Raw genomic sequence first — 26,536 nt, forward strand, 5'->3', positions numbered from 1 at the left:
GAGATAAGCAAAAATAAGAGAGAAAAAAATACCCATTATCTAACTTTCCAGACAAAGCCACTGTTATTCATTTACTATATTTTATTCCTTCTTTTTCTAGATAGATAAATGTATAAAATGTCCACCAAAAATTATTCTGTAATAGTGTAACCTATCTTTTTAAACTTACTATGCCATGAATATCCTTTCAAATAACTTCGTATTTTTCCACAATATTATTTTAATGGCTATAAAATATTCCATTGCATCATTGAACTATAATTGATATTACTGTTTTGATATCATTGAACACTTAGTTGTTTTAAAATTCCTGCTAGTTTAAATAGTACCACAATGTTTATCCTCATAACTTAATCTTTGTGCACATCTATGTTATTTTATTTTTTCGGAAATCCTGACAGTGACTCTAGCACCTTCACTCTACAGAGGAGAAAACTAGAGTACAGAGATGGGAATTTAGTTCTCCAAAGCTATACAGCAAATTCTTCACAAAGCTAAGACTAGATCCGAAGATCCCAGATGTTCAGTTATTCTTTCTAGTCTTCGTCTCGTCTTCTTTATGAGCCCTATTTCTAGTAAACTTCAGCAGCCCCCTAAAATCCAATGGCTAGACTGACTTTTAGAAATCATGAGGTTCGGGGCACTTTCTCTTCTATTGTCCCTTCCTATCTCATGACCTTCATCACTAATCAGTCATAGAACTCTTTCCCCCTTAGCCAGACCAGTCTCTGTCCATCTCAACATGACACTCCGTGAATCCAGTACCAGTGCGTAAGAGTGACTGTATGACATGAGACCTATTTTATATCCTTAGTCCAACTCCTTCATCGTACAAGGAAGGAACCAGCAATTCCATGGAGGCTTGCTTAAGGAGTTAAGAGGAAGTTAGTGGCAGTGACAAGGCCAGAATAGTTATTCTAGACAGAAAGCGCTGTCCTCCTGTTGCATTTTCATGCATTTTTATTACACAATAATTTACCTCATTTGAGCTTTGCTACAATCTTATCAAGGTAGGTATTAGTATCTCCACTTCACAGTTGAGAAAATTCAGGCATAAATTTAAAAACGAATCATCAGGAGTAGACACTGATCTGTGTCATTTTCATATCCTGTGCTTGTTCTGTCCATTAATCCTCTTAATAATGGTATCCAGACATTTGATTTGTTTGGACAATAGCAGGAATGTCTGCTCACCAAGGCCTGAGCTGGGGAGCTCATCTTTCTTTGTCTCCCTCCAGGAGAATTCCTGAGTTTTGCCGATGACTTACTCTCTGGCCTGGGTACATCTTGTGTAGCAGCTGGTCGAAGCCATGGAGAGGTCCCTGAAGTCAGTATCTACTCCGTCATCTTCAAGTGTCTGGAGCCCGACGGTCTCTACAAGTAAGACATACTTTGTGTGTGGGGAGCGTGAAGCAGACAGGACAATTGTAAGTCTGGGAGGCAAGGCACGAGTCATCTGTCCAGACCAGCCTAATGTTTTATAGGCCAGTCTGTATGTGCACCTTAATATGCTAAGGCTTAGAAGTGTCCATTGGAGAAGTATGGCCACAGTGAGTCACAGAATCATACAAGGTTAGTGATAAAGGGTCCAGGGAGGCCAGTAACTTAAAACCGTCCCTCCTACTGATGAAGAATCTGCAGCCCAAAGAGGGAAAGTGGCAAGTTAGCAAGGAAGGCTGTGACAGGAGTCCCTGCCTGGTGTTCTTTTCTCAATTCCGTGACATTTCCTCTGAAAAATGTTAGATTAGCATATCAGAAGTGTATATGTATATGTAGTATATATACATATAATTTTTTTTATTAGTAGATTCATCCAGTCCCTTAGTAATAGTGTCATCATCACGCTTTCACAGAGTAGATTAGAGTCATTGCATCCAAATTTCTGGAGATGCAAAGGAAGTCATTCTGAGACTCATCTGTTCATCTCAGAGGGAAAACGGAGTCATTTTTTCTCTGTTTCCCAACTCAGTGAGTGTTGCCACATTCGGATGCAACCATCATAAGCTATAACATACAGTTCTAGCAACCAGCTCTCTTCATTCTCTAATTATGAAACCATAGGCCGCCTCCCTTACTAATCTAGAAAGCTGCAGTTGTTGACAAGGTGGGCATTGTTTTTTTTTTCTTTTTAACATCTTCGCTGAAGTATAATTGCTTTACAATGGTGTGTTAGTTTCTGCTGTATAACAAAGTGAATCAGCTATACATGTACATATATCCCCATATATCCTCCCTCTTGTGTCTCCGTCCCTCCCACCCTCCCTATCCCACCCCTAGGTGGACACAAAGCACCGAGCTGATCTCCCTGTGCTACGAGGCTGCTTCCCACTAGCTATCGATTTTACATTTGGTAGTGTGTATATGTCCATGCCACTCTCTCACTTCGTCCCAGCTTACCCTTCCCCCTCCCTGTGTCCTCAAGTCCATCTCTATGTCTGCGTCTTTATTCCTGTCCTGCCCCTGGGTTCTTCAGAACCATTTTTTTTTTTCGAGTCCATATATATGTGTTAGCATACGGTATTTGTTTTTCTCTTTCTGACTTACTTCACTCTCTATGACAGACTCTAGGTCCATCTACCTCACTACAAAGAACTCAATTTCGTTTCTTTTTATGGCTGAGTAATATGCCATTGTATATATGTGCTACATCTTCTTTATCCATTCATCTGTTGATGGACACTTAGGTTGCTTCCATCTCCTGGCTATTGTAAATAGAGCTGCAGTGAACATTGTGGTACATGACTGTTTTTGAATTATGGTTTTCTCAGGGTATAAGGTAGGCATTGTTGACCAATTAATTATTCAACGCATTATTTTTTTTCTTTTATTCATTGATTCATTCACTTATCCATCCATCTATCCAACCATTTATCCATCTCTCCATCCATCCATCCATCCATCCATCCCATTCATCTGTTTATTCACTCTTATACTCCATCATTCATTCACTTGTTTATTCATCAATTCTTTCATTCATTCACATTTTTATTTACTCATTTGTAACTCATTTACTTATTCAGCAGACATTGTCTGAAGATTTCCTGTGTCTTGGTACTGTGCTAGAGTGCAAGTATAAATGTGCCTACGACAAAGTTTCTACCCTCAGGTAACTTATAACTTAATGGTAGTATGGAAGACCACAGAATGTGGATTCAGATCTGGCTATGACATATTTAGTTGTGTAGCCTTAGATAAGTCGCTTTACCTCTATGAGCCTCCGTAAAAGAGAAATAATAAAACCCAGGTTGCAGAGTTGCATGAGAATTAAACCAGGAGCAACCTAGCATAGTATCTAAGTATGTGCTCAGTAAATATTAGCCCCTTCACCATCTGCAAATCTCCCTCCCCTCCAAAACACATCCTATCCCCACTTCCTCTGGAAGACCATGACTTTTCTGAAGACCACGGGGCTCTTTTGAACATGTGACATATTGAGACTCATTGGTAACACCCAGTGCGTTCACGTACCAAACTCAGGAATATCACCGTAAGATGGAAACCAGGGCTTCTGACTCTGTCTTTGCCACTGACTATCCATCTCATAGATGTTAGGGCCCAGGTTTTATTTCATTCAGAAGGGCAAACTCAGTTGGGGACGGTGAGAGCTGTAGGGATGAAATCCCAAAAGTACAACATGCTATCAGGTGTCTTCCAGTGGGACATGTGTGCAAACTTCACAGAGGCGATAGCATTTACCTCAGGCCTTCAGTAATGATTTGGTATTTAGATCTTGGGAGCGCGAGTCTATAGCCTCTCAGTAAGCTCTGACACCAACCCCTTGGGCTTTAGGGTCACTGCATCTATGAAACACGAGTATGTGACTAGATTATGGGCTGTATGATCCGCTCCAACCCTAAAGACTATGATCGTGTGCAGAAAACAGCATTTTTGCAAGACTGCTTATGGCTGGTTTCTGGATCTTCTGTCGCTCACTGAGGGCATAGACTGCACTGGAGGCGTACAGAGCTGGGTTCAGATCTCCACCCTGTGCTTTCTCAGCTTGGCACTGAGTGAGCTGCTCAACCTTCCAGCCTCCGCTTCCTCCTTCGTGAAGATGTAAGTAATACGGTGTCTGGCTCACTGGGACCCCAAGAGGTTTGATGAGCTCGTAATGCACAGAAGTTCTTCACTTTGTCACAAGCCCCCAGCAGGAAAGTGAGAAGTGTTAGCTGTTACCATCGTTGCTCTTGTTGCCCTTGCTGTAGTAATAATTAATTTCAACTCCCTCCGCCTCCATTCTCCAGCTGCTGGGAGAGACAGCATCTAGCAGAGAGGGACCGAGCCCTGGCAGGTGATTCCTATCTGCTGAGACACAAGTAGTAACCCTGTCTCTGGGTGACACTGTGGGGACTTGGCGTTAGCCAGGCTGGAAGCCTACAGGCCCATTATGTAGAAAGCAGTGAAATGTTTTATGGAACCCCGAAAGCAATTAACACTTAGAGCTGACAAATCAGCCGCCATCCTTTACACACACACACACACACAGACACACACACACACACAGACACACACACACACACCCGGCCCCCATCTCCTTCCCACCTCGTGAAGCAGGAACATCCTTTCTTCTCCTGTCCTGGAAATGTGCTTGTCATGAGCCTGTCATCCCTAACTCTGAACACTTCTTTATTTTATTTTTGAAATCGATTTTATTAATGGCCCTGGGATCTGGGCGCTCTGACAAGGAGCCAGGGTGTTGTTTGGACTCGTCTCTTATCCCACTGGCGGCTCTCCTTCCCTGAAGTCTGACCGATTCGGTCTCAAGTTTTAAAATAGTTCCAGTGTCAGTTCTTGGGGGTTTTCATTTTCTGCTTGCTTGTTTCTTACCAAAATTAGTTTTCTTCTTCTTGGGCCAAAAAGGCCATGTGTGGCAGTGGAAAGAGCGCAGGCTTTGGAGACAAGCGGAGCTGGGTGCAAATCCTGATTCTGCTGAGTGGTCACGACCTGCCCTGGGTCAAGTCATTTTTTCACTGCTCTATGCAACAGTTTCTCCCACTGGGAAAGGGGGCTGATAATCTTTCCATTCTCGTAGAGTTATAGGGAAGAGCATTAAGTAAGAAACTCCACGAACAGGGTTTTTCAGATTGCATGGCATACGGGAGGTCTGCAGGAAATGTTGGTTACTTTTGCTTCTTCCTGTTTCATTCTCCTTGACTCAGTTGATGGTTTTCAGTGTCTCTTTTTTCCAAGGACAATCCCAGAAGAGCTATTCTCTATGAGGCAGGTTGGGGTCCCACTAGCCCTGAAAAGAATGAGTACCCGGGATCATTTGGGGAGAAATAGGATGAAAAGAGAGCATGGTCCAGACCCCTGAGTTTTAATTAAGCACAGCTGGGCACCAAACCTTCCATCCATGCTGCCAGAAGGTGTGATGGAAGGATTCAGGTGACACAGGCATGGAGGCGCACTCTCTCAGGCAGGAAGTCTGGGTTCACATCCCACTACTGCCACTTCTGCCTCTGGGACCTTGGGCAGAATGTTCACATCCTCTCCTTGTTTCACAAGTTCAGGATCTTCAAAATGAAGATGCATTAGATCCACCCGAGCTTGAGAGTTCTGGGAATGCATACTTCTGCCGTGGGACTTTTTTCTCATTCTCTCTCTTCTCCTCCGGGGCTCTTGCTCTTAAAACTTCACCTTTGTTTTACCCTACCATACCTCTCTGCATCTCTGTCCGTCTCCCCTTTCCTTTTTTTTTTTTTTTTTTTTTTTGCGGTACGCGGGCCTCTCACTGTTGTGGCCTCTCCTGTTGTGGAGCACAGGCTCCGGACGCGCAGGCTCAGCGGCCATGGCTCACGGGCCCAGCCGCTCCGTGGCATGTGGGATCTTCCCGGACCGGGGCACGAACCCGTGTCCCCAGCATCGGCAGGCGGACTCTCAACCACTGCGCCACCAGGGAAGCCCTCCCCTTTCCTTTTATTCCCTCTCTCGTGTGAGTACTCTCTGCATAGCTCACTGTCTTTGTCTGTCTGCCATTCTCCAATCATTCCTTTTTTGCCTTTCTATCTGTTAATCTCTGAATTTCTGTTTCTCTGTCCTGTTTCTTATTTGAGTTTTGGTTCCTCCTTCTCTCTCTCTGAATCAGGCCCCTCTTTATCCCCACTCCCTCTCTGCACCCCACCTAGGAAGGCAAATTGCTTCTGCAGCCCCTCTATCCATGTAATTTTACACAGCACCGCAGAGTTGAGACCAATTGGAGGAGTGAGAGTTAAGGCTGATTCTCTCGTCCTAAGCTCACCCTGGTGTAACAAAACAGAAACATCAGCACTTGGGCCTGTTTAAATTGAATGTCCTTGTTTGTTTCATTTGTTTTACTTTTGAATGAAAATAAACAAAGAGCAGCAGAGGGAGAGGGTCCCCAGACGTTCTGACAGTGTGACCAGCTCTTGCGCCTTTGGGTTGCTGGAGTCCGAGGGTAACCCCGAGCAGGAATCTCCACTCAAGGTGGGAGGGTCCGCCCAGGCTGGGCACTCGCCATCCCTGCCCTTGCCTGGCTGGAGGCCTAGACACCCTTTTTGTCGCCACTCCCCAATTTCCTATTGTCCAAGGTAATTAGCCTCTGTCTTGTCTTGGCTGCCTTGCTTTCTCTGATCGTGGATGACTGCCAAAGTGTCCTGCGCAAACACACAGCAGCAGCCAGGCCTAATTCCTGGGATGGGAGCTCATTCCCACACATGCAGAGGCTTGCTCCAGGCCTGCCCTCACCTCCTTGGCCTCAGCTCTGTGAAAGGAATGCCAAGGGAGCCTGCGTCCTGCAACCACGTGCCAACATCCACGGTGGGACCAGAGGCTCAGGGGAAATGTTCCTTCTTATCAGGGGTGGCTGGAGTTGGAGGAGAGGAGTAAAAGGAAAACCAGGGCCCTGGAGGAGGGAAGAGCCTGAGGTCAGGAGTCAGACAGCAGTTCCCACGCTTGTTCCAAGCAAGACCTGGGCCCAGTTCCTCCTGCTGCTCGGGCCTTGATGTTCTCATCTGTGAAATGGAAAAGTTAAACTCAGTGAGCTCTGTGACTTGCACGCTGAGGTAGAGATGGAGACTCCAGACCGGTGTCCTGATTCTCAGTGTCCCCAGTACTTCCTGGATACCAGGAGTGTAGTGATGATAATAGTTTATTGAGCACTCACTATGTGTCAGGAACAGTGCTTTAAGGATGTTACACGTGCTCTCTCATTTCATCCTCGCCATTACCCTGTGGAACTGGTATCATCATCATCATCATGTTTCATTTCACAGAGGGAAAAACTGAGACTTAAAGAAGTAAACATTTTGCCCAAAGTCACATGATAAAAAGAGATAGAGCTGAGAGTCATACCCAAGCTGACCCACCCTTCCCTTCCCCCACATGCTGTTCCTGCCCGTGTCCACTCACACATGGGGAGTTGTCAGAAGTACCTGGTAAGAATAGTGGAAAAGGGCCTTCTAACTGCAAGCAAATGTTTGCAATGGAAAGAACTTTGGGGACAAGAAGACCCTGATCCTCAGGAAAGGTACTTCACACCTCATCTTTCTCATCTGTAAAATGGAGCTTATTAATTCATCCATGAAATGGAGATAATTAATTATACCTCCCCAAGTTTTTGCAAAGATTAAACTCGATAGTATATGAGAAGGTGCTTTGAATTTGTCCTAAGATTGTGTGAACGTGAAACGTTATGATCACTCTGTCAAAAAAAGCAGCCAAGGGACGGGCAATAGATATTTTGAATCCACATCCCTTCCCACACCCCACCCCAATATACATATTTTTAAGTTAGGCCTTTGAAATCAGACAGAGGTGAGTTTTTACCTTGGCTCCAATACCTGCACTGTGTGGCCTTGGGCAAATTTCTTAATCTCTCTGAGTTTCAATTTTGTCGTCTTTAAAATGGAATCATGACAGGACCTATTTCATAGGATTGTGAGGATTCGATGAACTGAAACATGTAAAGAGCACAAGAGAGTGTCTAGCTCATTGTCAGTACTTAATAAATGATGAGAGGGGGAAGGATAACCACTGTTATTACTCTTTGTGATTATATACTTTACCTAAGCTTCGTGCCTGGGGTTGCCACTGTTGGCCACTGTGTTCTCAGCATTCCAGTGGGGAGAGCAAGTTAATCCTTCATCTGGCACTGATTCCTTTATTCATCATTCCCTAGGCACACTTGCTAGAATGTATTAGAATGTACCTTCCATAAGGTCTTTGCTTCTACTGTTCTTTCCCCAGGATAGCCTTCTCCTGGCTCTTCCCATGATCAGTACCTTACTCTCCTTCAGGTCTAGGATTAAATGTCATTTCCTTAGAAAGCCCTTCTTTGACCACATTATCTACAACAGATAACACCTGCTATACACACAGACGCATAAAGCCATGGCACTTACTAAAGCTGTAGTGATTCAGTATCTAATTTATTGGTTTGTTGTCTGTCTTTTCACACCAGACCGTCAGCTGCATAGAGCAGGGTCTATGTCGGCCTTTGTCATCCTGTATTCCTGCTGCCTAGAACAGTGTCTGATGCCAGTAAAGAATCCAGTAAATCGTTGTTGAATGATTTGAACAAATTTCGAAGTCAGTGCAGAAATCTGGAGATACTGACTTCTCCCCTTCACTCACTCACCATCTCTAACTCACTTTCTCACCAAATATTCAGGAGACAGCCACTGTGTGTCCGGCTGTGGTCTGGTACCATATCTCTACATCTATCTCTAGGTTTCTATGTCTCTGTATCTATCTATCTACCTATCTACCCATCTATCTACCTATCTTAAATCTTACCTAATTTAATCCTGAAAACAACTCTCTAAGGCAGTGACTGTTATTCTTGTCCAACAGATTAGGCTGTAAAGGCACAGAGAGGTTAGATAAGTTGACCAGAGCCTCAAGGCTCGTAAATGGAGAAGATACAATTTGAATTCAGCCAATTTATTTCCAGAGCTTGAACTTGAAATTACCACACTAGTTTATGAGAAGAATTGGACATGTCGAAGTAGCAAGGTTCAGGGGTGGAAGCTGTTTAAAGGGATCTTTTGTGCAGAGATCCATACTCAGATGAGCTGGAAACACTATGGAAAACAGATTTTGAGTCCTGACACCGAAAGCTACACGACTCCCACTGAACTCCAGACTTCTCCCTGCCTCTGCAACCCTGGTGATGCCACGTAAACAGTTGAGCCCTGAGTCTGCACAAGGACCCCTGCTCTTCCTAGGAATGTACTCCCAATGCCATTCTTGAGATGCCCAGTATCTCCAGCTCTCATCTGCTGGGTTGTTTCCCAACATCCCCAGGCTGCCATGTGTTTCTGCAAACAAGTCCAGGCTCCCTGCCCCAAAATACGATTCCAAAAGCCCAGGGGGCTTGACACCTTGGATGGAGCATTGCTGGGCCCCCCATCACCTCCAGGAACCCCCCCACCCCCTGCCCGGGCACATCCAGGGCAGCACATCGAAGAAGCAACCAGGGCCACCGCCATGGATACTATAATTACATATTAGATGGAATCCCAAAGTTTCCTTTTATTTACATTCCTACCCTACCCTCTTCATTTCCTCTCTTTGTGCCAAGAATCAGCACAGAATTTACTGGAAAAAGCATGAAAGTCATCAGGAGCCCTTCAGGTCTGGCGTTTATGAATGCTTGCCCAGATGAAGGGAGGCGAGAGACTGGAGGGTCATCCTGCGTCTGGCCCTAAGCAGCTATGAAGCCTTGGACAAGGAGTTTCCATTTTGGAGGCCTGCGTTTCTCCCTTTGTAGAAGAGGGATCGAATGGGGCCAACCCAAAGAATGTTTCATGAATTCAGGTGAATTCGGAGGCTGTGTATCTCAGGAGGTAATGGAGGCAAGGATTTGGACTCCAAGCCCTGGCGATCAGAGAGGGAAGGGTTGGAGTCCGGGCGGAAGAGTTTCATTCAGCTTAAGGCTCCATGCTTCTTCCCTCTTCCAGCTTCAGTGACCCTGTCTATGCAGTGGGCCTCTTGAGCCAAGTCCCAGCGTGACCGGGCCAGCTTCTCAGGGGACTTTCAGCTCCTGGGAGGAAGGAGATATGCACAGAGGAAGCCTTCCATGCTGACCGGGGCCTGGGCTGTAGCCTCTGAGAGCTGAGGCTGAGGCCCAAGGTTGATCCAGGACACAGAAGGGAAAGAAGCCAGGACGGGCCTGACAATTCCTGCCTTGCTCTTTACTGGCTTTTTCTCCCCACTGTGAAACTCTCTCAGTCCTTTTTTTCTCTTCAACCCTCTCTCCCTCCCTTCCTTCCTTCCTCTTCTCCCCCGCCACTCCTCTCTCGCTTCCTCTCTCCCTGAGTCCTCTCCTGTTTTTCTAACATCTCTCCTCTCCCCCCACCCCCGCCGCCCCTTTTTGTCCATTTCTGGTTGTTTCTGACTCCTCTTTCCCTCTCTTTCTTCCCGTCCCATCCTTGCTCTCTCTCTGCTCCGGGCAGGGATGCTGCCTCTCTCTCAGCACTCTGACTTCTCGTCTGTCTGTCTGTCTCAGTCTTTGTGTCGGTGTCTCCTTCTCTTATGCTCGCTCTCTCTGTGTCTGTGCATCCTGCCTCTTTCTCCTTTCCTTAGCACTCCTTAGTCTCTCTTGCTTGGTCCCATGATCTCTCTTCTTCCATGTTCCTGTGCGTTATCTACCCGCTCCACCCCTCCTACCACAGCCTAGGAACAAAGGTCTGGACCTATTATATGACACTGGGGTGAACAGCCAGTTGGGTGTGGCCAAGGGTCCCAGAACTCAGCAGGGGCCGGGCGCCTCTGATGTCCCATAACCCAGATGGAATGTGAACTTTCTCTGGCTGTGGTGCCCTGTCCTATTGGTCAGGGGGTGGGGTGAGGGGGGGCAGCCTAGCTACTCAAGACTCAATTCCATCTAGCGTCAGGTCACACTAACCTCTCCAAAGTGTTCAGTTGGGGCCCCAGAGAGGGAAAGAGCTGTCCTCAAGCCAGAAGCAAATACAGCCGTGAGTCCTAAGCCAAGAGAGACTCGTAGAGGAAAAATAACGCTGTTTTTCAGCCGACAGACAGCGAGGCTCCTAAAACCTGCTGGGGACTCTCAGGCAGGCTGTTCTTTCCTCAAGCTGCATCAGGATTTCATCCAGGAATGGGACGCCAGCCAGGCTTCTAGAGGGACAGGGCACAGGCTGCTTGTGCAAACTCGTGGAGGGTGGAGAGATGGGACCTGAGGCCATGCTGGGGAACTAGGCCTTGAATGCCAGGCATAGGAGCTGAACTTGGTCCTGCAGGCAGTGGGGAACCAAGAAAAGCTGTTGAGCAGGCCCAGGCTGTATTTACACCTGTGTTTTTGGTGACAACCCTCACTGGGGTGTGGAGAACAGGCTGCGTTGAGTTGAGAGACAGTGAGGCCATTTGGTGCAAGTAAAGGCGAGGTCCTCACACATTGGGGATCCAGTGAGTGGTGCCCTGCGTAGGGCATGTGCTGGGTAGAAGTGGAGCAGCATGGGCTCAGCTCAGTTCTGGAAACATCTGGAAACAGCTTTTCCTCTTCTTAACAACTGGTGTCTGTGCTGAGCACTCAGGAAAAGGACATATATGTTGGGTATCCACAATGTGCCTTATACTAAGCTAGTCAGCTGGGATTCAGAACTAACCAAGCCAAACAGTCTCTGCCCTCATGGAGCTCAGAGTCATGGTGGGGAGGCAGAGGAGACTAGCTCGATGATGCTTCACGTCATGCTCTGATGGGAAAGACTGGGGGCTGTGGAAATATCAAGGAAGGCTCGCTAACCCAGACGAGTCTAGTGCAGGGCCATTTTGCAGACCTGCTGTGAAGTCTTCCTGCAGAAGTAAGAGGAGGTGTTGCCCTGGGTTGAATAGCATCCCCCCAGAATTCATGACTACCTGAAACCTCAGAATGTGACCTTACTTGGAAATAGAGTCTTTGAAAATGTAATGAACTAAGGATCAAGATGAGATTTCACTGTAACTAGGTTGGTTCCTAAGTCCAATATAATATAGTGGCTGGTGTCACTCTAAGAGGAAAAGACACACAGAAGAAGGCCACGTGAAGATAAAGTTGGGGATTAGAGTTATGTTACCACAAGTCAAAGAACACCTGGGGCCCTCAGAAGCCAGAAAAGGCAAGGAAGGATCCTTCCCAAGAGCCCCCAGGGGGAGCCTGGCCCTGCCGACACCTTGATTTCAGACTCCTGGCCTCCAGAACTGTGAGATAATATGTTTCTGTTGTTTTAAGCCACTATGTCTGTGGTAATATGTTATGGCAGCTACAGGAAACTAATACAGGGGTTTCAAGCAGAGGATAGATTATGAGAAACCTGGAAACTGAGAGACAGCATGATGAGGCAGAGAGTAGATCTGGAGTCAGGAGGGCAAGGGGAGGTAAGAGAGCTGGGGCTACTGAGCAGGTGAGGGCCTCGCCAGCCGTGTTGGAGCCCCAAGGGCAGCGTGGCAAAGATTCAGTGGAGGATGGTATGAACAAGCCTCACGGCTGCAAGGAGAGTTGGCTTGCAAGGGGAAGACTAAACATCTAAACAACGTCCAGAGGAGAGGAAGCAGGTCAGCAGGGGCCCTAGAAATGATGCCCCTGGAGAACATTTCAGGGGCCTGGACGGTTTGTTCAAGTGAAGAGAGGACCCGGGAGGATGGCCCACCGTCTTCAGCCCTCTGTAGAGCCACACAGGTATCAGAGGCACAGATGTGCTCACTCTGACCCTGGGGAACAGGATGAGGTGAATGGCTGCGAGGAAGGCAAATTTCAGGTCACTGTCAAGAAACGTTCCAGGGCTGGCCTTCGGTGGGCTGGTAATCTCGGGGGGGTGTAAGCCCCATGCTTGGGGAGCAGGAAGCTGAGGGAGAGGGAACAAACCCTCGGCAGGGCTTTATAAGGAGGAACTGGCAAGTGACATGAATGGGTCAGTGTGACCAGATGCTCGATAACAGGGAGCAGTGGGGACAGTGGTAAACTAGAAATGGAGCAGAGAATCCTTAGCTCCAGCTAACCATTACTATGTGAGAACGTCAGCCATAAACCTCGGCTTAAATGAAATCTCTTAATTAGTACTTGCTGGAAACCAATTTAATACTGGTCATATAAACCAATTTTGTAGGTCACAATTAGCTTGCAGGTTATTAATTTAAAATCTCTAAGTTAACTCTCTCAGTATATAGATAAGGGAGCCGAGGCCCAGAGAGACCCATAGGCTTCACAGTGAAAGCAGAACCAGGATTAGCACACAGGGGTCCTGACACTCAATCCACGGCTCTTGCCAGCAGGCCTTGACTCCCTACCTTTTACCTCGGGGGTGCTTTGGTAGGGGGAAAGCACAGGGACATCTCAGCGTGGAGAGGAATTCCCAGGATGGGGTCACAAGCCACACTCGGCTCTGTGCCCAGCTATACTGCCCATCAACCAGGGGCCTTGGGCAAAGAGCTTCCTCTTCCTGAACCTCAGTTTCTTCCTCATCACAATGAGAAGACTGGATGGCAAAGTCCCTTCCTTCTCTGACCTTTTAGGACTCTAGGAACTCCTGAAATAGGAATGGAACCACACTCAAAGCCAGGCCTCTCCCTGCTCCCATTATCTTGGCTGTGGGTCCAACACCACATGCTGAGGGCCTCCCCCCGCCACCCACCCACTTCTAAACTCCCACCTCCATCTGTGAAGGAGGCTGTTGCTATGAGCAGTCTTGAGGTCATCACTGGAAAGGTGTTAACAGACTACAGGAGATCACCATGAATGATGTGCAGAAACTCAGAGGCAGGACAGAATCCAGATTTCTGGCATTTTTCCTTTTGCTTTATTCTCCTTTCCCCCAAGGACAGATTCCCCCATGTACCAACAACCCCATTCTGCTTTCACATTTGAATCACAGCACAATAGAGCTGGAGGACTCAGACATCATGGACCTGATCCTTCTCTCTTTATAGAAGAAACTGAAGTTCAGGGAGGGCAAGGGCCTGCCCTTGGTCACTCAGAGAACCAACATCAGAGCTGGGCTGGACCAGGGCTCTAGATTCCACTATAGACCAGCTGCTGCTCTCTGGTCCTAGACCCGAGCACACACGCCCCCCCTATCATCTTGGGCATCTGAGAGGCTAAGAGTCTAGGATTTTAAGTTAGACTGTCCTAGTGTCAATTCAAATCTCAGTCACTTTCTGGCTGTATAACATACTTATTTTCCTGGGTCTCAATTTCCACATCTGTAAGGTGAGCGTATTGGTACTCCCTACATTAGAGTTTTGCTGTGATACAAATATAGAGTAGTTAACACATGCAAAGCTCCCAGGCATAGCAGGCCCAGCACACAGTAGGTGCTTAATATCAAGTACATACAAGACATTTCTTTAGTAGGACTTCATCAGGGATGACCATGAAAGAGAATCATGATTGGCTAATTGTCCTGCCCTCTGTGAGGTTGCTTACATATCTCTGTTCTCTCTGAGCATCTTCCAGGAGCCCTCTGGACATGATGTGGCAATTTTGGTATCATTTTGCCCAAACATTTGACATAACAAGAGATGCCTTCTCTCTTTTTTTTTTTTTTTTTTCCTTCTACTGTTCCTTGAGCCCATCCCTAATGTAGTTCTCACAATCATAGAGAAATAAGATTTTCAGCAATCCAAGAGTAGAACAGGTTTTAGAAACCACGTTTAAGAGTCTGTGAATCCCTAACATATGGCCTGGGATTTAGTAGGTACTCAATTTAGAAAACACCAAAGGTCAGGAAGAGGTATAGCGGGTTGAATGGATGGAGTCAGGCCTTCCTGTAAACATCTGCAGCTATTAGCCAAGGACATACATAGCAACGCCACGACCACTACCTACCGATCACTATTGTCATCAACCATTTATCAAGCTCTTACTACCTCTGCGCAACGTGCCAAGGTCTTTATGTCCACTAGCTCTCTGAACCTTCACAATATGGTACTTTCTAAGGTAGGTACTCTAATATCCCCACTTTATGTGTAAGGAAGCTAAGACAGAAGGACTAAATGACTCGTTCAAGGTCACTTAATTAGTAGATGGCAGAACCATGAGTCTAACACAAGATATCTGGCTCCAGAGTCCACACGTCGATATTCCTTCGCATTTCTCTCACAGACAGTGGTGCAGCTGAAATTTGAAAATTTATGGCTTAGACCGAAGGAGTTTTGCCCAGTGTTGGGAACAAACTTGTAAGGAGCTAATCATCCTGGGATAGAGGGTGATTTGCCTCATAATAAAGCATGGGCGTTCTGAGGAGGCTGTGGTCTCTAATAGTCAGTGTACCTTGGGGGCCTGCAAGACCGGATAGCATTGAGCTGGGTCTGGAAGAGCGGATAGCATTGACCATTTAGATTTAGGGCCATTATTGCATCACCAGCAGAGGGAACAGCTAAAATAAAGACAAGGAGGTGGGGAATTAAAGGGGCACATAAGAGAACAGCAGAAAGTTCAGGATAGTTGAGATACATAGTATAAAAGCTTGGAGAGGCAGGCCTTACAGGGCCTTGTTAATGCAGACGAAAGAACCATTGATTCGTTTTGAGTAGCAGTGAGGAGGCCACGTTTGGGTTTTAGAACGATATCTGTGGAGTGTGGGTTAGAGCAGGGAGAGTTAGGGGCCGTGGTAAGAGATACTGAATCTAGAATTAGGATGGCAGCAGGGGGGGATGAGAGGAGTAAGTGGATGAAGGGAGTCCTAGGATGTGAGACTGTCGTGTTCACAGTTTTCTTTGGGAATCTATCAAATGACATAAGCCTCACTGAGAAGACTTGGCACAGGATTTGAAAATTTAAAATCTGGGTTCAAATCCTGACTCTACCATTTTGTAGTTGGGTAGCCTACGAAGAAATGCCTAAGTTTTGAGACCAAGCCTTTACCTGCATCCAAAAAGTGGTAATAATATATTCGACTTCAAAATGTGCATGTGGAATTGAAAATATATGTATTCTATATGTCAGATTTGGGCACCTAGTAGGCCCTTTATTCCTATCAATTTCCTCCCATTCTTTCCATCTGCTTTAGTCCTCTTGTGGTGAGCATTCATATTCATTCTCTCTCTCACTCCACCCCCTTACTGCCCAACTTCCCTCTCACTGTCCCTCTTTCCCCAGGATGCCAAAAATGAAATAACATTCTTTGCATGTTTGTTCTAAAGCTCCTGGCGGCCTTCCCGCAGACCCCTGGCTGGGTCAGGACTCATTTGCATTAGCATGTGTGAGGCCAGCATGAAGGGGAGGGAGAGGCCCTGTTTTCAGGGATTTTCATCAGGCGCCCCTGCCAGAAAAAGGAGAAGTTACTATTTCTTTCTGGGAAACATTCACAGACTCAAACAGGCAAGGAAGGCCCAGGGAGCTGCCTCACTTGTGGAGAGGTTGATGGGTGGGTGAACTGCCTGCCTGACTCCCAAAACTGTATCCAGCTCCTCTCACCCTTATGACAGGCCTGCCCCCAGAAGTCTCTCCTTCAACATGTATAGTATAGTAACTGAAGACCATAAATAGATCTTTCTTAATCCTATCCATGGCCTGTAACAGGGAGAGGAGAGGGAGAGAGAGCACATAGGGGCAAGGAAGACACTCAGAAGCTACAGGATAAATAAACAACAATTTTGCTGGCTTCTAGAGAGGGATATTAAATCCACGGAAGCATCTTTAAAAAAAAGCAGTGGTAATCCCTGGAGTTTTTTGTTTGTTCTTGCCATAATCCTGTTAATTTTTAAAATAATACGATGTCATGGAGTTATACTTTCTCCCAGGACTCCCAGTAACCTTGTCCAAATCCAGACAACCAATGGCCGGCCAAAGGAAGTCCTTTGGAGTTGTCTCAGGAGTGCCATTGGCACCATGACATGTGCTGACTCTAGAGGCGAGGATTATACCATTTATAGAGAAGCAAATTGAGTTCCTGGTATTTTATTAGACAGCCTCCCATTATTTCCCATTATTTTTCTCAGTTCCTAGCCTCATTATGTCTTGTTCAGGCAAGACTTTTGCCTCCTCCTTCATAATACTATCCATATAAATACTTCAGTGGAAAAATGAACAAATCAATGATACACATGGTTATTACTTAGAGTGCCTTCAATATGTCAGGCACTGTTCTAAATGCTTTACACAAATTAACTTATCCAATCCTCTCAATAATCCAATGAGGCCAGTATTTTGTTATTCCCATTCTTAGAGATGAGGAAACCAAAGCCCAGAAAAGTTAAGAAATTTGCTAAAGTCATGCACTAGTCAGTAGCACAGCCAGGATTTAAATTCAGTCAGGTTGGCTCCAGAGCCCAAGTTCCTAACCATTAACTAACCCAGCCTCCCCAGAAGTCACATTAGCATTTAATGAGCCGGTGCACACCAGATCTTGCGCTCTCACCCATTACAGGGCCTGGGTACGTGCTACACCTCTTATTCAGTTCTCAGCCTAAATGTTGCTTCCTCAGAATGGCATCCCAAGAACCTGTAATCTCAGCCAGGTTCCCTATCCCTTTCCTTTATTGCAATTATTAAACTTTGCAATGACATGCATTCATGTGTGTTAACATCTGTCCCGTACTAGACTTGGCAGTCTATGGAGGTAAAGACGGTGTCTGTTTGTTTGTCTCCATATACTCAAATGCACACATGCAGAAGGCACTCAGTAAATGGTTATTGGATAGAAAATTGAATACATGTGATATTACATTTAATCATAGCTATAATCTTAAGAGACAGACACTTTTTTCCCCTCACTTTAGAGATAAAGAAATAAAGGCTCACAGAGGTTCGATAAATTGGGCAAAGTCACTGAGAGAGTAAATGGCAGAACCAGTATTTGAAAGCAGGTCTTTTCTGACCTCAGAGCCCATGCTCTGAACCTCTGCACTGTATTCCCTTCTGTGAAGCCGTATAAGGGACACATAGAGGAATGAGACATAGTGTCAGCCCTAAAGAGCTCCCTGTTCTACTGGGAGGAGCCTACCATACCACAAACCAATTAAAACTGGTGAAGTGGTTCTACAACATCATGCAAATGATGACCTATGGAAAAAAGATGGAGGACAAGGAAGTTTTTGACAGCCAGGAATGACCTCCTGTAGCCTTTCTTAGACGATGTACACTTACTCTCTATGGGCACGTTCAAATGTAGCATCCTCCCTATCGGCACTGGTGTTCATTCATTCCATTTGTTTCAGAGTATCTGCTTCTCTGTGGGGCTGTGTACTATATCCTGAAGACCCAGAGATGAACACAATCGTCCCTGCCACCTTAGAGCTCCCGATAAAATGTGGCTCATGGTATGAGAGCTCAGAGGGGAGAGTGCCTCCTATTCCAGTGAAAGTTGGCCAGAAAGAGTGACATTTTAGTTGAGTGTTAAAGGATGAACAGGATCAGTAAGGTGAAGATAGAAGGGACAATGGTTTTCCGGGGAGAGGAAATCATATGTACAAAGTTACTGAAGAACAAAGCAACTTAGCAATTTACAAACCCTACTCAAGTCACCATGAGGCAATGGGGCAAATATGGGTGATGAAGTTGAAGAGGTTGATAAGACTCAAATCCTAAAGGGACGTTATCTCCAGGCTAAGGAGTATAGACTTTATCTTGAGGGGAAGGGGAACCGTTAAGGGTTTTAAGCTGCTCAGAAGACATTGTCAGATTTGCATTTTAGGAAGAGCACTCTGGCTAATATACTGGCAGTAGGGGGGAGGTGGGAAAGAACTGTTGGAAACGAATAAGGAAGCTGTTCCCAAGGCCTGGGGGAGAAGCAGTGAGGTCTGGTATAGACCAGAATTGGAAGAAAGAAGGGTGGTTGAAATCTGCAGTCTCTGATGAACAGGATGAGAGAGGGTGAGTAGTGGGCCAGAAACAACTCATCAGCGTGCACCAGTTTATCCTGCCTGAGGCTTATTGGTAAGGACTCAACTTCAGCCCTTGCTTTCTGGGCTAGCCCAAGATGGAAAGCATTTTCTTTCTTTCTTTCTTTCCTTTTTTTTTTTCTTTTTAGAAAGCATTTTCTAAGCACCTACTATGAACTATGACTGTCCTCTGGAAGATAAAAAATAAGCAAGCTAAGTAAGCCTATGTGAGTTGGCAACAGTCCCCATTATTCTATGTCTGATTTTTAAGAGTACTTGACTCTCGTCTGCTTCTGAAACAGCAAGAAATGATTTAGAGGTGCCATTACCATGTGAGAGGCTGATGGGGTTAAAAGGAGAATGAGATATGGTTTCTTTCCCTCAGAGAGCTCACATGCCAGGGGGATGACAGCAAGTAAAGGATAGATGAAGACAGTGCTTCCACGGTTTCATGTCCTAGGTAGTAAGACTAAGACACTCAGAGGAAAAAGCAATTAGTCCCATCTGAAGAGGTGTGGGTCTTTCCCAGAGCCTGCAAAAGTGGTTCTGAGCCCAGTAGAGAGAGATCTGACCAAAGTCGCATGACCAGGCAGGGATAGAGCTTTTATTTGCTGGTCACTAAGCTGAGCTGCGGAGCCGAGCACAGGGACAGTCCTCCTCCTGGGACAAGAATCCACTACAGTCCTATTAACGATGAGGGCTGTCTCCCCAGCCGCTGCCTAAGCATGTAGAAATGCATCAGATATTATGTTAAGTGTGTGATTAAACAGCATTAGCATGTTTAATCTTCACAATAACTTTCTAAAAGATATTTCAGAACAGTATGTAAGACTCTGAACCCTTGGATACAAGTAACAGAAACTCAAATCAAAATTGCTTATGAAAAAATGGAATTTATCCACTTATATCAACTGGGAAGTTCAACAGGTGTGCTGGCTGCAGCCCCAGAGACATCCAGGAGTTCAGGTGATGTGATATGGACTTTGTAGCTCTGCCCCAGCTTTCCTGTGTGTTGGCTGCATTCTGAGGTGGGTTTTCCTTCTGGGAGGACAGAGATGGAGGTGGCAGACCCCACTTAGGTGCAGCAACAAAACTGACAAACGAGGAGAGTCCCTGGAGAATGGCCTGGTGTGAATGTGAAGCAGGGTGCTGTAGAGAACTGCCTAGAAGCCCCAGCCTCACATCCAGGCTTCAGAAAACATTTGCTGAGCCAATGACATCAGGGCTCATTGTTGGAGAGCATAGTGACATGAAGGTACGTAGGCTGGCCGAGAAGCTGGAGATCAGAAGTGTCTTGGTACTGTCTTAGTCCTTGGACCAATCCAAACCTCAGAGATTTTTCTGCAAGACAGAACAGTTTTGTCTTCAAAGTCAAGGTGAATGCAGCAGCCCTCACCCAGCAGTTGATTAAGTGCCAACTCTATCACTCTGCCACTCTGTGTCTGTCCTTGATTGAAAAGCCCCCTCCTCACCCTCCCGGAAAACATCAAATTCTCTGAACGTAAAACGCAGGCAATAAACCCTGCTTTGTCTTGCTTTCAAGGTTATTTGTGTAATAAGCTTTGCAAAGTGTAAATTGATAGGTGTCAGGAATGCATTCATTTGTTCGCTTTAATCATGAAAATGAAAATAAAATGCAGAGAGTATGGAGACAGGACAATAAGCCCCCATGTGCCCACCATGCAGGATTAATACATGTCAGGACTCTGTCACATTTGCTTCAGAGCTCTTTTCTCCTGAAATAAATTAAAATTAAAGATAAACTTGAAGATTATTTTGCCTCCTCGTCACCAGTCTTACTCTGTCCCCTCCTTCCCTGCTAAGCTGTAACCACCGTCCTAAATTTGTATCAGTCTAGTCCAAAGAACAGAGTGAGTTTATGTTTGTTTATTTGTTTGCTTCTTCTTTCGGGTTTTACTTTCCACCATCATTCCTAGTCTCATATGTTAGCAAATTAAAACTGCAGCTGCCTCCAACTGACACTTTGCAGCTTTTGTTATTACTTATTATGAATCTTAATTTCATTTCTGTAACAACCATAGTCACAGAAAGTCCCACTGTGTCTTATCTCTCCTGGGAACCTTTTTTTCCCCCCCTTTTTATGTCAATACCTGTAAGAAAATAAATAAATATGTTAATAATGTATTCTTCTAATCTCGTGCTTACGCAAAGGCTTACGTCTCTGAGAGCTTGTCCAGCCGTGGCGAGGTCTTATCAGGGCCGGATGCCCCAACCGTGCCCAGCCAGCCTGTTCTCTTTTTCTGGTGGCTCAAGGTTTCCAAGGCCGTCATGTCCAATGGACCAGAGAGGCTTATCTTCGTGGGGCAAAGGGAGCCGGATGGGGTTCTGAGTTGGGGCTCTGAGATATTAGACGAAGGCTGTGTGGGGTTGCCTGAGTTCACAGCAGGGATCAGACCTGTTGGCTGGAGCGAAGAGGGGCAGCATACTGGGGGGTACGTGGCCCTGGTGGCAGAGAGAGACAGACCTGGGTTTGAATCCGGTACTCTGCCGCGTCACTACAGGGCCCTGAGCCCTCAGTCTGCTTATGGCTGATGGAAAGAAGTTGGGCCTTACTGGCAAGCAAAGAACAGGGCGTGTGGCCCAGAGAGCAATCATCAAAGGAGTGAGAGGAGGAAAAAAGAAAATCAAAACAGCAACAACTGCCCAGTGTAAAGGCTGTCTGGGGACCTCACTGACAGCTCAGGCTCAGTGGGGTAGAGGCAGGGTGGTACCTTTGGGGAATGGCACCCCGCTGTCAGCACTGTTCTTAGTCCTCACTGTGAATCTGCTTTACCATTGCTAAGTGCCTGTACAGCATCCTGCCTTGGAGGCAGGGGACCTGGGTTCAAATTCTGGATTTGCTTTGAACTTACTATGTGACCTAGGACAAGTTGATTGCCCTCTCTGAGCCTTAGTTAAACAAAGGGTTTAAATGAACTACTTGATAAGGTGCTACCCTGGTGCTAACAATCGTTCAGCTTATAAGAATGCTTTTGAGTTCTCTTGAGGAACCTGGGGCTGACATAGGCAAGGCTTCCTTCAAGCTTTCTGGGCAGCTTCTTCCAGCCCCTCCGCAGTTCCCACCTCTGTTGAGAATTCTGAGATATCACAAGTCCAAGTCCAGGGTGTTTTCATCATCTTTAACCTTTTTACCAGCATTTGGGCTTAGATAGTTGATCTTTAAGTCATACTGTTTGTGCCACCCACCTTTACCCTCTACTGCTTTGGCCTTCCTAAATCGGGGAAGCTAACAGCTTATAACTCTTCCCTAAGGAAAGGCTTTGTCAACCCCTTTTCACCTCTCTGAGTAGTTTTACCAGTGCTTGACTTTCTGTCCTGTCCTGTTCACCACTGGCGCCTGTGGACATGTCTTATCTGTTCAAGGAGGAGGGTGAGTGCCTTTTGGATTAGGACTAAAGTGCTGTTGGTTCATGGTGGGGCTCTGTGTAACACAAAGACCACAGATTTGGGGTCAAGTAGCCTCTGGGATGGCACCTGCTCTGAAACTGGCTACCCATGGGATTCAGGAATCTCATTTCATTCTCTGAGACTCTGCTTCTGCATCTGAAAATATAGTTAAATATAGATAACATGATCTAGTACTTAAGATTGTTGTAAGGAGTAAATTAGATAACGTATAGCCAATGATTGGCAAGGACGATATGTATGTGTGAGATTGTGTGTGTGTGTGTGTATGCGTGTATATATATATCGTCTAGTCGAGTACATTGGGAGCCCCTTGAAGGGCAAGGACTGTGTTTTATAGTATTTCTTTTTAATCTCATCTCACATAGTAGCCACTGGCACATAGGATTGCTGGGCTGCACCTGCTGCACTCAAGGCTCTTGGTTGCACATAGGTTTCTAGAAATACTGTGATGTGAGCAAACAAGTGTTACAGCAGCCACAGAGGGAGTAGCCTTCCTGCGTCTTTGAGCTTGCAAAACCATAATACCTTCTCCTCCTCTCTCTGCACCTCATCCTTTCCCCAGCTTTCCAAGGGCTGAATGTGGGGAAGAAAAGGATCCACCTTTGCCCTGAGCAATGCAAATGTGATTTCTCACATTCTACGCCCCAGTCCACACACACACACACACACATTTATGTATATACATTTATTTAATGAACATTTATTGGAGGTCTGCCGTGTGATCTAGCACAGTTTTTGGCACTGGGGATAGCTCAGTGAATAGAACACATTATATCCTTGTTTTTGTGAATTTGATATTCAAGTGGGAGTGACAAACAAAATCAGTAAATGTAACAAACAAGGCAATTATGTATTAGAAGATCACAGATATTATGAAGAAGAACAGGGAGCTAAGTGAATGATATTCTAATAGACTTCTAGGTGCAGCAGTTGGGATAGAGTTGAAATTTAAAAGGGAACCTCATCAAAAAGGAGACATTGGCACAAAGCTTGAAGGAGGTGAGGGAAGGAAGCGGGGAGAGAGAATCCCAGGCAGAGAGAGGAGCCAGCGTGCATTGCTGGGAGTATGCCAGAGGTTCAAGGTGAAGCCCCACTGGATTGAAAACAGTTGTTTATTTTTGTTTATCAAAGAAATAGGAAATGCAGCTGAGGATTATTAAAAATGCTAATTCTAACTATGGATTGAGAATTTGGCTAAGGGCATCTTATCTGCTCTGAGGACTCCTCCTAACAATCCTGTGAGACAGGTGGAAATGTGTTTGTTTTATTGACAAGAAAATGAAGGTGAGGAAGTAAAGTACTTACCCAGTGTCACATAGCCTGGGAGCAACAGAGAGGATATTTAAACACAGAACTTTCCCTACTTCCAAGTCTATGCCTCTGACCTCGGCATCATACTGAGGTTTTGAACAATTCTGCTGCAGTCCGCAGGCTCCTACCTTCACAGATAAACCAAAGCCATAACTACCCACTTAAGCTTCCATTGAAGGCCCTGTTTCCCCTTTAAGAAACTCTGGGACAGGGGCTGGGGCAGGAGGGCTTGCTCAAATTCAGACCTCAGAAAGCTGCACATATAAGAGACCCGGGCCCCAAATGCCTGTCATGGCCACCATTTGGAGGCAGGATGCTTCTAGATTGACACCACTGGTTTTGTTTGTTTTTTTTATAGAGTTTTTTTTGTTTGTTTTTTTTGTTTGTTTTTTTTAACCCCAGTTCTAATCCACATACCATGAACTTTACCCTTTTAAAGTATATAATTCAGTAGATTTTAGGATATTCACAAATGTGTTCATCCACCACAATAATTCCAGGATATTTTAATCATCTCAAAAAGAAACTCAATACCCATTAACAGTCGCTCCCATTGCCCCCTCCTCCCAGCCCTGGCAGCCACTAATCTACTTTCTGTCTGTAGGAATTTGCCTGTTGTGGACATTTCATATAAATGGAATCATACAATGTGTGGCCTTTTCAGGCTGGATTCTTTCACTTATCATAATGTTTTCAACTTTCAGTGATATTGTAGTGTGAATAAGGACTTTATTCCTTTTTATGGTTGGATACTATTCAATCGTATGGATATACAACATTTTGTTTACCCATTCATCAGTTGATGGTTATTTGAATTGCTTTCCACTTTTCGGCAATTAAGAATAATACCGCTCTGAAAATTGGTGTACGAGTTTCTCTGCAGACATATGTTTTCAGTTCTCTTGAGTATCTGCCTAGGAATATAATTGCTGGGTCATATGGTAACTCTGGATAGCTTTGAGAGGGATTGCCAAACTCTCTTCCAATATGGCTGCACCATTTTTACATGCCCATCAGTAATATATGAGGGTTGCAATTTCTTCCATCCTTGCCAACACTTGTTATTTTTGTCGTTTTTATCATAGCCATCTTAATGGATAAGAGGAGATATCTCATTAGAGTTTTGATTTGCATTCCCTAAATGACTAATGACGTTGAGCCTGTCTCCATGTGCTTATTGACCATTCGTATATCTTTTCTGAAGAAATGTCTATTCAAATCCTTTGCCCATTTTTAAATTATTGAGTTGTAAGACTTATTTATATATTCTGAATATTAGACCTGTATCAGATAGATGATTTATAAATATTTTCTCCTATTATTTTGGTTGTCTTTTCACTTTCTTGGTAGTGTCCTTTAAAACACAAAAGTTTTTTTTTTTTTTTTTTTTTTTCTGGTGAAGTCTAACAATCTATTGTTTTCTTTGGTTGTGCTTCAGGTGTCATATCTAAAAATCATTGCCTAATCCAAGTTCATGAAGATTTACTCCTATGTTTGTTCCTAAGAGTTTTATAGTTTTTTGTTTTACATTTAGGTCTTTGAGCCATTTTGAATTTTTTTTTTTTTATATGGTGTAAGAATAGGGTCCAATTTCATTCACTTGTGTGTGGCTATCTGATTGTTCCAACATAATTTGCTGAAGAAACTATTATTAAAGAGACCATTCTTTCCCCATTGAATTGTCTTGGCACTCTTGTTGAAAATCAAATGACCATATTAGTTTATTTCTAGACTCTCAATTTTATTCCATTGATCGATATCTATCCTTATACTAGTAGTAGACAGTCCAGATTACTGTAATTTTGTAGTAAATTTTGAAGTCAGGATGTGTGAGTCTTCCAAGTTTGTCCTCTTTTTCAAGATTATTTGGCTATACTGGGTACCTTGTATTCCCATATGAATTTTAGGAGTAGTTTGTCAATTTCTGCAAAAAAAAAATCAGCTGGGATTTTTATACGGATTGTGTTGAATCTATAGATAAATTCGGAAATATTTTCATCTTAACAATGTTAAGTCTTCCCATCCATGAACACAAGATATCTTTCCATTTATTTAGGTCTTCTTTAATTTATTTCAATGATGTTTTATAGTTCTCAGTGTGTATGTCTTGTACTCCTTTGTTAAATTTATCCCCAAATGTCTTATTCTGTTTGACAGTACTGTAAATGGAATTGTTTCCTAATTTTATTTTCTGATCATTCGTTGCTAGTGTATAGGATACAATTGATTTCTTTATATTAGTCTTTTAACCTGTAACCTTAACTGAACTTTTCTTTTAGATCTCTGTGTGTGTGTGTGTCTGTGTGTGTGTAGATTCCTTTGCTTTTCTATATATAAGATCATGTCATCTGCAAAAGAGATAGGTGTTACATTTTCCTTTGTTATCTGGATGACTTATTTTCTTTTTTGTTCTAACTGCCCTGTTAGAATAGCACCTTCAGAACAATGTTGAATAGAAATAGTGAAAGTGGACATCCTTGTCTTGTTCCTGACCTTAGGAGGAAAGCTTTCAGTCTTTACCATTAAGTATGATGTTAACTGTGGGTTTTCTACAGATATCCTTTATCAGATTGGGGAAGTTCCCTTCTATTCATAGTTTGCTGAGTGTTTTTATCATGGAAGGGTATTGGGTTTTGTGAAAGCTTTTTTCTCTGCCTATTGAGATGATCATGTAATTTTTGTTTTTTATTCTGTTAATGTGATATATTTATATTGGTTGATTTTCATATGCTGAATCAATCTTCTTTTCGTGGGATAAATCCCATTTGGTCATGGTATATAGTCCCTTTTATATATGTTACTATACTTGGTTAGTATTTTGTCGTGTCTGTATTTATAAGGGATATTGGACTCTGTGCATGTCTGTGCGCGTGTGTTTTCCTTGTGATGTCTTTGTCTGTTTTCGGTATCAGAGTAATACTGGCTTCATACAGTTAGCTGGTAGTGTTACCTCTACTTATATTTCTTTTGGAAGAGTTTGTGAAGGATTGGTGTTAATTGGCGTTAACATTTGGTAGACTTC

At 44.6% G+C, this 26,536-nt stretch overlaps 1 protein-coding gene across 2 annotated transcripts in view; it reads left to right on the forward strand.

Moving 5' to 3' along the window:
• The window catches only part of ASTN2 (astrotactin 2), a 912,541-nt gene that overhangs the window by 857,100 nt on the left and 28,905 nt on the right, over nt 1-26,536 (forward strand). For both annotated transcript variants that reach the window (XM_060013324.1, XM_060013323.1), the window contains exon 20: nt 1,239-1,380. In XM_060013324.1, coding sequence (XP_059869307.1) covers nt 1,239-1,380 — 142 coding nt within the window. The remainder of the gene's footprint in view (nt 1-1,238; nt 1,381-26,536) is intronic.

This window comes from Delphinus delphis, chromosome 6, assembly GCF_949987515.2.
Source record: "Delphinus delphis chromosome 6, mDelDel1.2, whole genome shotgun sequence".
Lineage (NCBI taxonomy): Eukaryota > Metazoa > Chordata > Mammalia > Artiodactyla > Delphinidae > Delphinus > Delphinus delphis.